The 11001-nt window shown below is 36.4% G+C and overlaps 1 protein-coding gene across 3 annotated transcripts; it reads left to right on the forward strand.

Annotated features, from left to right (window-relative positions):
• Positions 1–1093: 1093 nt before the first annotated feature.
• Positions 1094–11001, forward strand: il6st (interleukin 6 cytokine family signal transduce). 3 transcript variants are annotated; one of them, XM_081702587.1, is made up of 16 exons: positions 1094–1115; positions 2417–2495; positions 2972–3277; positions 3489–3630; positions 3834–3997; positions 4243–4397; positions 4847–5006; positions 5123–5196; positions 5322–5523; positions 6114–6317; positions 6728–6853; positions 7067–7210; positions 7391–7531; positions 8049–8145; positions 8418–8499; positions 9349–11001. In XM_081702587.1, exons 2-16 carry the CDS (start codon positions 2417–2419, stop codon positions 9910–9912), a joined length of 2640 nt encoding a protein of 879 aa, XP_081558713.1. In that variant the 5' UTR covers positions 1094–1115; the 3' UTR covers positions 9913–11001. The 3 variants fall into 3 exon arrangements, with proteins under 3 accessions (XP_081558713.1, XP_081558711.1, XP_081558712.1); XM_081702585.1 differs by having other exon boundaries at positions 1115–1249; XM_081702586.1 differs by lacking the exon at positions 1094–1115 and adding an exon at positions 1149–1189.

An 11001-nucleotide genomic window follows, 5' to 3' on the forward strand; every position in this document is an offset into this window, starting at 1 on the left:
TACATGTGTTGGTTTCACTCACACACTTAGGAGGAGATTGTTCACAAGCTGAAGCGATCAGCGTTCAAGTAGCTCTTAGGCACATCATTCAAACGGAGGAAACTGGTAGTTTTTCACATTAGCAACAGTGTGTGCATAGTGGTTCTTGGTCAATCTCTTTTTTTCAGAATAAATGAAATGGTGGTTGAAAATGTGAAATACCATATGATGCCTACAGTTGAAACTCCAGTTAGCTCCATGTAGTCAGTTGCAGAGTTTTCATCTTTAATTATTAAATGAATAAATCAATAATCAGTACTAAAATCGTCAACATGTATTAGTGTTGACTGGCTGTTTGTGTGTTTTTGTATATTTATGTGGTTTACGATCCCATATTCAGTCAGTTGTAACTGATACCTATCAGACCTGTCAAGGTTAAACGGAAGAGTCAAGTAAGAGTACTGCTCAGTGAAAACAAGTCAAATAGAAGTAAAATGACCCTATTTAAATCATTAACCGCTAGTTGGATTACAAAATGTTTAGTCATTATCAAAACTAGCCAAGTACTGAATTCCCTCTTGCAAAGTTAATTAGGCCATGTGCAACAGGACCCAACGCAAGCTGCGCATAAAGTAGATTATTTTCCGCATAAAATATACTTGAATATAAAAATGTCTCGGAATGAATTTTCAACAAAAAAAGTAGGCTACAATTCTATCACAGATTTTACTTTGTGTAAGTACAGCTAACTGGCTATCTACCTCTAGTTCAAATACAATACACGTGTTTGCTTGTAGTGACCTCAAAATCTCTATTCTTTAAATATAAAATAGCGAGTAAACGAGAAAATGAGACGTTCAAAAAGTTTTTGGACGTAGTCCAAATGTACGGTTTCCCGATAGCCTGGGAACTACACTAGCTGAATAAGAGTCCCGTCACCCCTCCCTCAAACGTGCTTTCGGGAAGCGGGTGGAGTATAACTGGAAATGTAGTAGCAAATTCCTGACGCGTTACATTTTGTTGATTGACAGTTGAATTGACGAACCAGAACGGACTGCAGGCAGGGTTGGCTCTTAGGGTTCGTGGTTGCGCATTTTGTTTTAGATCTATAGAGCCTTCCTTCTTTGTAGATTCAAGTAAGAGGTTTGCTGTTTTTAACTTATGCTCTCAGTTGCAAAGTCTTGTGTTACTGGCTGAAGTAGCTAAGAAGGTAGCTAGCTCGATAAAACGGTCACGCACAACATATGACAATGGTTTGATAACACCGGAGGTAAGAATTATAAAAAGACAGTTTAGTTTCAGAGGCTTGTATTAACCGAGACAAATTCATTAATATATATCTATTCATTATCTTTCAAGGTAGCTAACCTATGCTAGCTAACAAGCGAACTAGGTAGTGTTTGCTAGCTAACTAACTTGCGTAGCTAAGTACCTCGCAGCCTCCCAAGCTAAACAGGTAGCTGGCTGTTAACATCTGGGTAGCCGTTAACAGTTTGCTAGCTCCTGCGCCCACTGTAATGCCACTTGCTGTTGTAAGTCATGGTTTTGTCCCAGATTCTTATCGAATAGCTGAATTAAATCTTTTTAAACACATATTTTAGCGCCAGTGTTCACAGTAAAGTTAAGCTATTCGAGACCTTATATGTTAGCTAGGGTTAGCTAACCAGGTAGAGAAGTATCTGTCATTTGTATTTTAATCCACACCCATGCGTCATTGGATTTCATTTGAAGCTACAATTAACCTGGCATTTAAAGTTACCGATTGTGATGTATTTTACAGGTTAAAGGTTTGAATACGTGATCTGGATCCATACAGCAGATTCAGAGAGGGAAAGGAAGATTAGTTATTATGGCTCAGTTCTAAAATTGTTGAACAAAATTGAACTAGTTAGTTAGCTAGCTAATTTAGGCATTCATTTTATTAAACGATCAGCATCGATAGCTAGAGTATTCAGAGGATCTCTGCTTGGATGGGCTACTACTCAGGGGCTCACTGCCGATGTTCTCGTATATTTTGTATGCTAACTATTTAGCTAGCTAACTTCTTTAGTGCAACACTTACAGTTAATGTTTGACCCCAGAAAACACAGAGGATTAAATCTATAATAGTTAAAAGTCTCATCAAAGCATGCAAGCATATCGTCTGGCGTGTTCAGGGAGTTGGTTAAGTAGGTTGCTCTAATGAATGACACGTTATAACAAGTCTCGGTAACCATAATTTGTTTGGATATAGTGACGGTGGAAGTTGTTTTGCATGTAAAGAATGTAAATACATTTTCTGTCATTGTCGTGGCCTATGTATAGATCAAGAAAGTCAGCTGTTAAAAAAGTGACTTGACACACATTGCATTGTGAATGTTAATTGTATACAAAATATTTTATGTAGTATAGCTCAGCCTATCTTGCAAATGCATATAATTACAAATTACTTTTCCAGATGCTGGCAATTAGTGTCAAAATGAAAACCTCACTACGTTTTTTACTGCTTATCTTTATGTCCTTCAGCCATGCAGTTGGTAAGCAACTTGTTATAACCTGATAATACACAAATGTCATAATATCCTATGGCAATATCATTTTGTCATAATCTTAATATTCCAGTATATATTGTTATTAAGATTGTTATATATTTATTTTAAAGTAAATTACTAGTAAAATCAAGTACTAGTAAAATTGCTAGTAAAAAAAAACCCTACAGATTTGAAACTGCACATTTTAAGCACACTCATGTCATAGCAGAAAAGGGATTTAAAAAGCAAACAAATACATAATAGAAATTTAAATGTATTGTAATCTGCAGGTGTTTGAAATGTATACCTAAAAATGTAAAATATTGTAATTGTCAGGTCAGTGTTTAGCAAATTAGATGATTATAGAAAATAATGTGGTATGAATTCCATACCTCATAATGTGTCATTTCTGTCATGCTGTTTAATTTTTAGTACGTTATTTGATTTTTAGTTTCATTTGGATTTTTACCCCCTGTCCTCAGGTTACATTGATAACTGTGCAAAAATACAACCAGATTCTGCACAGACAATTCCAGTTGAACTAGACAAGGAATTCACAGCTACCTGCATTCTTCATCCAAATTCAAAGTACAGCGCAGACAACATTGAATGGCTCTTTGGAAATATTACTGTTCCACATGAGTTGTACAAGAAAGTAAACAATTCAGCTGTTGCTGTCACTGTGAAAGTAAGCAGTGACATGAAAAACCCACTGATTTGTAAAGCACATAAAAAATCTCCTTCATATGAAGAACCATGCAATTATGGTATCTTCCTTGATAAAGGATGTAAGTATTTTTTAGGTGTTCAATTTGTCATAAAGGTCTGTGATGGTGTAGTGCTTTAAAAGGGAGAATTATTGAATTTTCAATAGTTTATAGGAGATAATTGTATTAATTGTAATGTGATATTTTTTTAGATCATAGGAATGTGTTACACTTTTACACATCACACACTTTAAAATTTTTCTAACAGAATGGTGGCATTGATGTCTTTCAGATCCACCATTAAAGCCACAGAATCTGCGATGTGTTGCTCTTCAACATAACAGATCGGTGTCTCCTAATTTGACTTGTTTGTGGGATCCCGGGGAAAGAAAACCAATATTTATCACCAACTATACACTCAAAGCAAAGACTGGGTTTGTTTTGGTGCTTGAAATGAATTAAATTTGAAAGGCAAAATCCAGAAAGCATGATTTTAAAAAGGGGGACGCATTGAAAGTCCTAAAAGTAGACTTTCCTACTAAGTAACTCTTTTTCAAAACAGAGCTTTTATTGTGAATTTTTGTGTAATGTTATGAAACAAATGGCATTTTTTGTTTGTGTTGTTTTTCTTTTCTAGAACAAACACATACTCAGCCTTCTCTGTTGACCCACTCTGCCGCAACCTCACTGTAAACCTTGACACTTTTCCCCATTATATGGAAATAAATGTGTCGGTCGAAGTGAATAATGTATTGGGCTCTGTGAAATCGAAGAAACTGCAAAATGATCCAGAATGTTTTGGTATGTAGTATAAAATTTAAGATGATTTTCTTGCATTTTATTATGGTGGCAGTTACCTTAGTAGTCACAGCTTTGAAAGGTACCTGTATTAATTGGCAGCATTTTAACCCACTCTTCTCTCCAAGTGTAGCTCAGAAATGGTACATATTTAGGCAATTGAGTATAGTGATTTGGGAGGGTTATGTATTTCAAATAATCCAGTGAAATGATGAACCCAATGTTTTTTGTCTCTTCTTTTCTCCAAGTAAAACCAAATCCACCATTAGAAGTGAAATTAATTCCAGAAGCCAATTTCCCAACATCTTTATTGGTTACCTGGATCCATCCCATTCACAAAGCAACCTTCGTGCTTAAGTACAACATCAGATACTGCCATGTAGGCTCCCATGTTTGGGAACAGGTGCCTTGCTCTTTAAATTATCCTGTATATAAAGTTGGATAATGCATGAATGTCATTTGGCTAATCTTTCTGGCAGGTGAAAGCAACAGTATGTGTGTTTTGTTTATCAGTATTACTGATTTATTAGGAGGTTGAATTTTCAACATTCCATTTAAATATTGCAAAGTCATTTCATGTTGTCCAAAACTATTGCTTCCTTTTTTGTTTTATGAGTCACATTACCTTTTGACGTTCTCAGACTAAAGAAGATTAATTGTTGTGGCTTAACTACTTTCTTATTTCTATTAATACTTTGTTACCCAGAATTATTTAAAAGTTGGACAGTCAGATTCTGTCCTGGCTCAGGATGTCTCTGATCTACCACATCATAAACATTCAGCCTGGGATGGAACTAGAGGGACGTTTAGCCATATGTCATGTGATGTCCAAACTTGACCATGTTCTTTCAGGTACCCCAAAGCGCCACTGAGTCATACATTGAGTCCTTCAGGCTGCAGTTCCTTCAGCCCTACACTGATTATGTGGTTCAGATGCGCTGCATTAATCAGAAGGGCATCGGTTACTGGAGTGACTGGAGTCCCAATGCAACAGCTCGCACACCAGAAGCCAGTAAGTCACTGCTGAGTAGATTCATCTTGTAGGATTCTCAGTGGTTATGTAAAGCCCAGTACAGTCATCTTTGATCATTTGCATATGATCTTATTATACCACCCCATTTTACTCAGAGCCTGAAAGCAAATCAGATCTGTGGAGAGTCTATGAAGAGAAAAATAATACAGTGGTGAAGCTGATTTGGAAGGTGAAATGTTTATTAATGTTTGTGTAAATGTTGTTACTAAACACATTTATTGAAATGCTTCTTTGGTAGTGTATGTGCTTTATGATATGAGAGCAAATGATTTATGTTTCTATTTTATGTCACAGGATCCTGTGAAATCCAATGGAAAAATATTAGGATATAACATCACAGTTGAAGAAAATGGGGTCAGTGCCGAGAGACATGTTGTCCATTCTAAAGAGCACCAGTTGCATATAAAGGGGGAAAAGATGTTTATCAGAATGACTGCACACAATTCTGCAGGTGTTTCTCCTGTGGCTTCTTTAGTGGTTCCAAGATCTAGCCAGGGTATGTGAACATGTCTCATTGTTCTTGTAATGAAACGTTTTGCATTGACTGTGAAGAAAAGAGTTTGTGCATGTTGTGCATTTTTTTATTTTATACCCTACCCTAAATGAATACTCTTTAGAGGTACAGGAATGAAATGATGCAATTTGTGCACATCAGTCGAATAGTTTATGATAGGATTGATGTGCAATTACAAAATTAGGAATTCAGTAGCTTTTTGTTAAAAAGAAACACTTCAAACCATAACAAACATTTAGGTGTTTTTGGGAGTTTTATTCAAAGAATTCAAAGAATTTGTAGTTACAGTTAAAGATGATCACGAGATGTGTAGTTTGTCTAATAGATGGTGACCAAACAGTGACTTTGGTAAATAAGACACATTCCTATAACACAAAGGAAGTGTTAACAGTGGGCTTTTCTTATTTTCTCATTTATTTAGCTCAAAATTGTCAAATAACCTTTAGATGAACACATGCAGCAGTACTTAACTTCAATATACAAAACATAAATCAAAACAAAAATAAAACAATATGGTGTTTTGGTTTCTGTAGCAAATCACCCTGATCTAATTATGTGGTTTTACCTCTCAGTGCTCCGAGCTGGAGCAGAACAGGTGCGCTGGTCAGTCCGAGATGGGCAGCTGTGGGTGGACTGGCTCCCACCCTCTGGTTCCAAATGGCTCTTACGTGTCTTTGAGTATGTGCTAGAATGGGTCTCGGTACCTGAAGGAAAAAGGGACTGGCAGAGAGTCTTGGCCAAAAAAAATGCCAGCTCATACAGTGTTCTGCTTAAAGGTGGGAAACTTTACATTAGAATTCATCTTGTTTGTATTTGTTATACCATATTATACATATAATATTATATATTATGTTAAATATTTTATTTGTATTTATTAATATGTTATTTTTTCAGCTCATCTTTGGTATATGTATGGTGGTTGTCTGACTTTAAAATCTAATTAGTATTTAATTCTAGTATTTCATTACTGTATATCAATAGTTCCTAAAATAACACCTTATTAATTACAGAACTGTCATTTGTCAGGTGGAGGATAGCATATTCTACATTAGTATTCTCATGGATATGTTTATATTGGTGTCCATTTTCAAAGAGAAACAACCTTTAAGCCAGCCTGAATGTATTAATGGCTTCATGATAAGTGTGGTTCTATTAACTATAGACTCCTTTTGACTTTACCTACTAGGTAACTTTGAGCCATTTGTACGCTACAAAATATCAGTCTGTCCAATTTATGGACTCAAGCATTCCAACTTGTATTATAACCTACCAGGAGACAAGGTCACTGTAGAAGCCTATCTCAAACAAGGACGTACGTATCATCAGTTTGCCTCAAGCTTTTTCACACGTATTTATATGATTCAATTTCTTGAACTTTCAAATTTCAAAGTGTTTTAGAAAAAAGTAAAAATAAACTGATGTAATACATTGGTTCAAGAGACATTTGTTGAGTCTTTCTAACAAAAGTAAATGTGGATAATTCACCTGCATTAATGTACTGAACTTCTTTTAATTTGAACCCCAGCTCCTCTACGGGGCCCCTCTGTTGAAGCAACTGAAACACAGAAAAACAGTGTTCACTTGAAATGGGAGGAGATACCAGTTACCAGTCAGCGTGGATTTCTCACCAATTACACCATCTTCTATAAAACAGGAGATAATGAGCAATGTAGGAGAAATTGGTTGAGTCTTACAAAATGTTACTTTACTGCTTGTGCTTATACATACTTGATAAAGACTATGTTGGTTTAGATGATGTTGTGCAGGAACACTCTCAAGTTTGTATCAGTACTGAATGTAAAGTATAATTCATGACCTTTTGTGGCTCATAATTCAATCTGTTTGCCAGTTGTTGTTGTTGGGTCTGAGTTCCATTCACACAAGCTGACCGAACTGGCCAGTGCAAGCCAATATGTGGTACATGTCATGGTTTCCAACATGGAGGGCTCAGTCAACGGCTCTGATTCCAGTTTGTACACAAAGAAGTATGGTGTGTATTCCTTTGAGATTACCTGCATTTTCTTTTGCTGTTGTTTATATTGTTTTTATTTTACATAGCACACAGTATAATGCATGCATTTTACAACATATCTGAATTTAATGTGTATTTGCTTTCATAATTCAAAGATTTTGGTGAATTTAAGTGCTCAGTGCGAATTGTTTGTATAGTATAAGTGAACTTGCATAATTAAAAAAAAAAATTTCTGCCAAAAACAAACCAATAACCACAAAAAAAGAAAGAAAAATGTTGCTAAGTTGTAGTCTAAACAGAAAGTTCAGTGGAATTTCACACATTTAGTGTAAGCTTACCTGTGAAGAATGTAGGCATACAGGTTTGTGAAGAGTGTAGGCATACAGGAAAAAGAAGTGTGAAGTTAATGTTACTCTCTTGAGCAAACTGTGAAAGGGTGCTTTCATTTACAGAGTATAGTTTTCAGTATGTACAAATGAATGTGCCTTTCTGCAAATATGCCTTTTTTGTGTGTCTCCACCCCTGTGAACTGTAGATGATGGTGAAATTGAGATGATCGTGGTATTGGTGTGCTTGGGCTTCCTCTTCTTTGTTATTTTCATAATGATGTTCTCCCTCAAGAAAAGAGAAGCGTGAGTCAGTTACCACATGAATCACCCCTTTTTGCTTAACTTAAAAGACAAATCCACAGACCTCCCTTAAACCCTAACACAAGCAGAAAACTTGCAAAAGAAACATTAGTATCAAATCTTATATATTCATGAATACAGTATTGGATTGGATTGTTGATTATATAACCTAATGTTGAAATATCAATACAGCGACATCTATTTCTGTGTCTTTTAAATGGGTATTTTTGTTGTTTTTGTGATTTGTTACCTCTTTCTTCTTAATCTCTCTCCAGGATTAAAAAACGGTTTTGGCCAAAGGTTCCAGACCCCTCCCACAGCACAATTGCTAACTGGTCACCTGACTGTCCCACTAGGGTGAGTGAGCAGTACATTCTCTGAATTTTTTGCAGTTACTTTTTTTTCACTGCTTCTATAATTTCATATAAAATGTAGGACTGTTACCTAGCTGATGGGACTAATTTGTAGGAGTGTAATGGAGCATTTCACTCCTGGTTTGATTCAGTTCTTGGTTCTGGATTCACAATTTGATTTCTTCACGATATTTTGAAACAAAATTTGAATGACAAAAAATGAAGATATATGTCTTTTTTATTTCTTAAATGCATAAACAAGGCAAAAAATATGCACATTTATAATATAAAACTTTAAACAAAAAGAATATTTAGTCCCCTGAATTTGAAAGAAATTGGGAACAGAAGTTTATAATTGTAAAATGTACTGTAAAGAAAATGTAGCTTCACTATATACAAAAAAAAAACAAGTTTCTAATGCATAGTCAATGCAAAAGACTAGGATTTGCTAGTGTGAGTTAAATCGAAAGGTCTCTGGTGGTCAAACATTGCAACTGCATTATATGGCATAATACACAGAACATTTTATCCATCTCCACAGTGCACACTGTCACATTTTTGCAGTGTATGTATTGCAATGCTTCATTACACCCTTACTCATTTGTGTGCATAGAACCCCAACAGCTTTATTGCTAACTAATTACATAGATTAGGTAAACTGTATATTTATGTATTTTATATCATTAGTCAGTCTTTGGTTTAATTTATACAGTCTCATATCAAATTTTGGAATTCCTCATCAGGCAGTGGGATGTTCTATATGCTGTTTATACAGTCTCATATCAAGGTGTATGACTTGTTAGCAGGCACATTTGTGTTTAGCGGAAGGTAACAACTGTTTGAATTTCCTTAGGCGGACACTCCGAAAGAAGCCACGCTACCTGATGTGAGTGTGGTGGAGGTGGACATGTTTGATGGGAAGTCTCTGTGCGAGGAGGACAAGACAGTGCTGCCTCTCAAAAAGGATAAGTACTTCTCAGAGGAGCACAGCAGTGGCATTGGGGGCTCCTCCTGCATGTCCTCCCCACGGCAGAGCGTGTCTGACAGCGATGAGGGCGACTCGTGCCAGACCACCGCCAGTACTGTACAGTATTCCTCTGTGGTAGCCAGCGGCTACAAGGGCCAGACCCCCAGCTTGCAGGCCCCTGTCTTTGCCCGTTCTGAGTCCACACAGCCTCTCCTGGACAGTGAGGAGCACCCAGAGCATCTGCTAGAGGGCAGCAGCCACCAGAGAAGTGCTTACTTCAGAAGAGGCCGAGGCCTGGAGCAGCTGCAGATGCAGGAAGGGGAGGAGCCAAGCTGTAGCCCCCTGAACTTCAGTTCAATGGAGGAGGAGGACACACCCACTCTCACAGAGGATCCACCTGGCCCTGCCACCGGTTACATGCCACAGCAGAATGGCTACCGACCGCAGTGATAAAAGGATGGTGATGCTGCGGCATTTCATTGTTAACAAGGTCTGTGCCTTTATTTGGTGACGTGATTTCATTGCCACATTTTATTGAATGTTGTAGTATTTTTCCTTTGGTTTCACTCTGAATGCTGCTTAACCCAAGAACATGTTAAAGACACACATGTGCCTGACAATTTCAGTTTTATTTTGTATATCAACAATCATTTAAGAAGAAAAATGTCTAATTGTGGTGTTGCACATACTGTGTCAGAGTGTATACATAAGAATATGCCTTAGTCATATGACTGTGAATCTCCTTTAAAATATTTAATATTCAAATATATACATATGTTATGGCTCTGTTTATGCTTTTCTTTTTCTTTATTGAACAAAGATCCTTTTTATTTTTTACGAAGCATTTAAGCTGTTACTGCTTTTGTAATTTTTAATTATTTAAGCTAAAGGTCTTCGTTAAAGCAGGAAGGGTTATAAAATACTGACTATAACTTTTGAAAATAATTGAATGTACTTTTTATTTCATAAATCTGTAAAATATTACCAGGAAAACTGACCACTATACATTGCTGTGGCCACACTGTACCATAAAAGTTCCCCAGTTTTCAAAGTTTTACTAGCATGTTTTTATCTGACTGCTTCTGCTGTAACTTGCATTTGTTGGACTTTAGTTGGAGGTAGAATTTCAGCCCAATTTATTTTACTAATAACAGCTTTGAAGCTCAGGACACATGGCTGTGGAAGATCCAACAGGGCGTGCTTTAAGTAGTGAATATATGTGAAATCTGGAAAACTGGTGAACAATTTCCTTGTTGCTTAAGTATCACTGCACTTTTTTTCATAATATGCAGCTTCATTCAATCACGACTAAACATCTCACAGGACTGTCCATAATCTACTAGAATGCGCATATTGTGTGTATGCACATGTGTATATGTATATCTGTACGAAAATCAACACTACATTAACTAAATAGACACCTTTTTAATGCATGCCTTTTGTTATGTGCACATTCCCCAGGATTGTCTGACATTTCATCACAGATATTACACTTTGTAATAACCTAACATTGAAATAAAGGGTAATTTATCAAAACAA

This window comes from Electrophorus electricus, chromosome 19 (assembly GCF_041902795.1).
Source record: "Electrophorus electricus isolate QZ-2024a chromosome 19, ASM4190279v1, whole genome shotgun sequence".
Classification (NCBI taxonomy): Eukaryota; Metazoa; Chordata; class Actinopteri; order Gymnotiformes; family Gymnotidae; genus Electrophorus; species Electrophorus electricus.

Bases quoted from the DNA above. Each gene is read 5' to 3' on its own strand.
- il6st (XM_081702587.1), top strand. From the start codon at position 2,417: ATGCTGGCAATTAGTGTCAAAATGAAAACCTCACTACGTTTTTTACTG. The intron at 7,532-8,048 runs GTGTGTATTCCT...TGTGAACTGTAG, and splicing joins TTTGTACACAAAGAAGTATG to ATGATGGTGAAATTGAGATG. The intron at 8,500-9,348 runs GTGAGTGAGCAG...GAATTTCCTTAG, and splicing joins CACCTGACTGTCCCACTAGG to GCGGACACTCCGAAAGAAGC.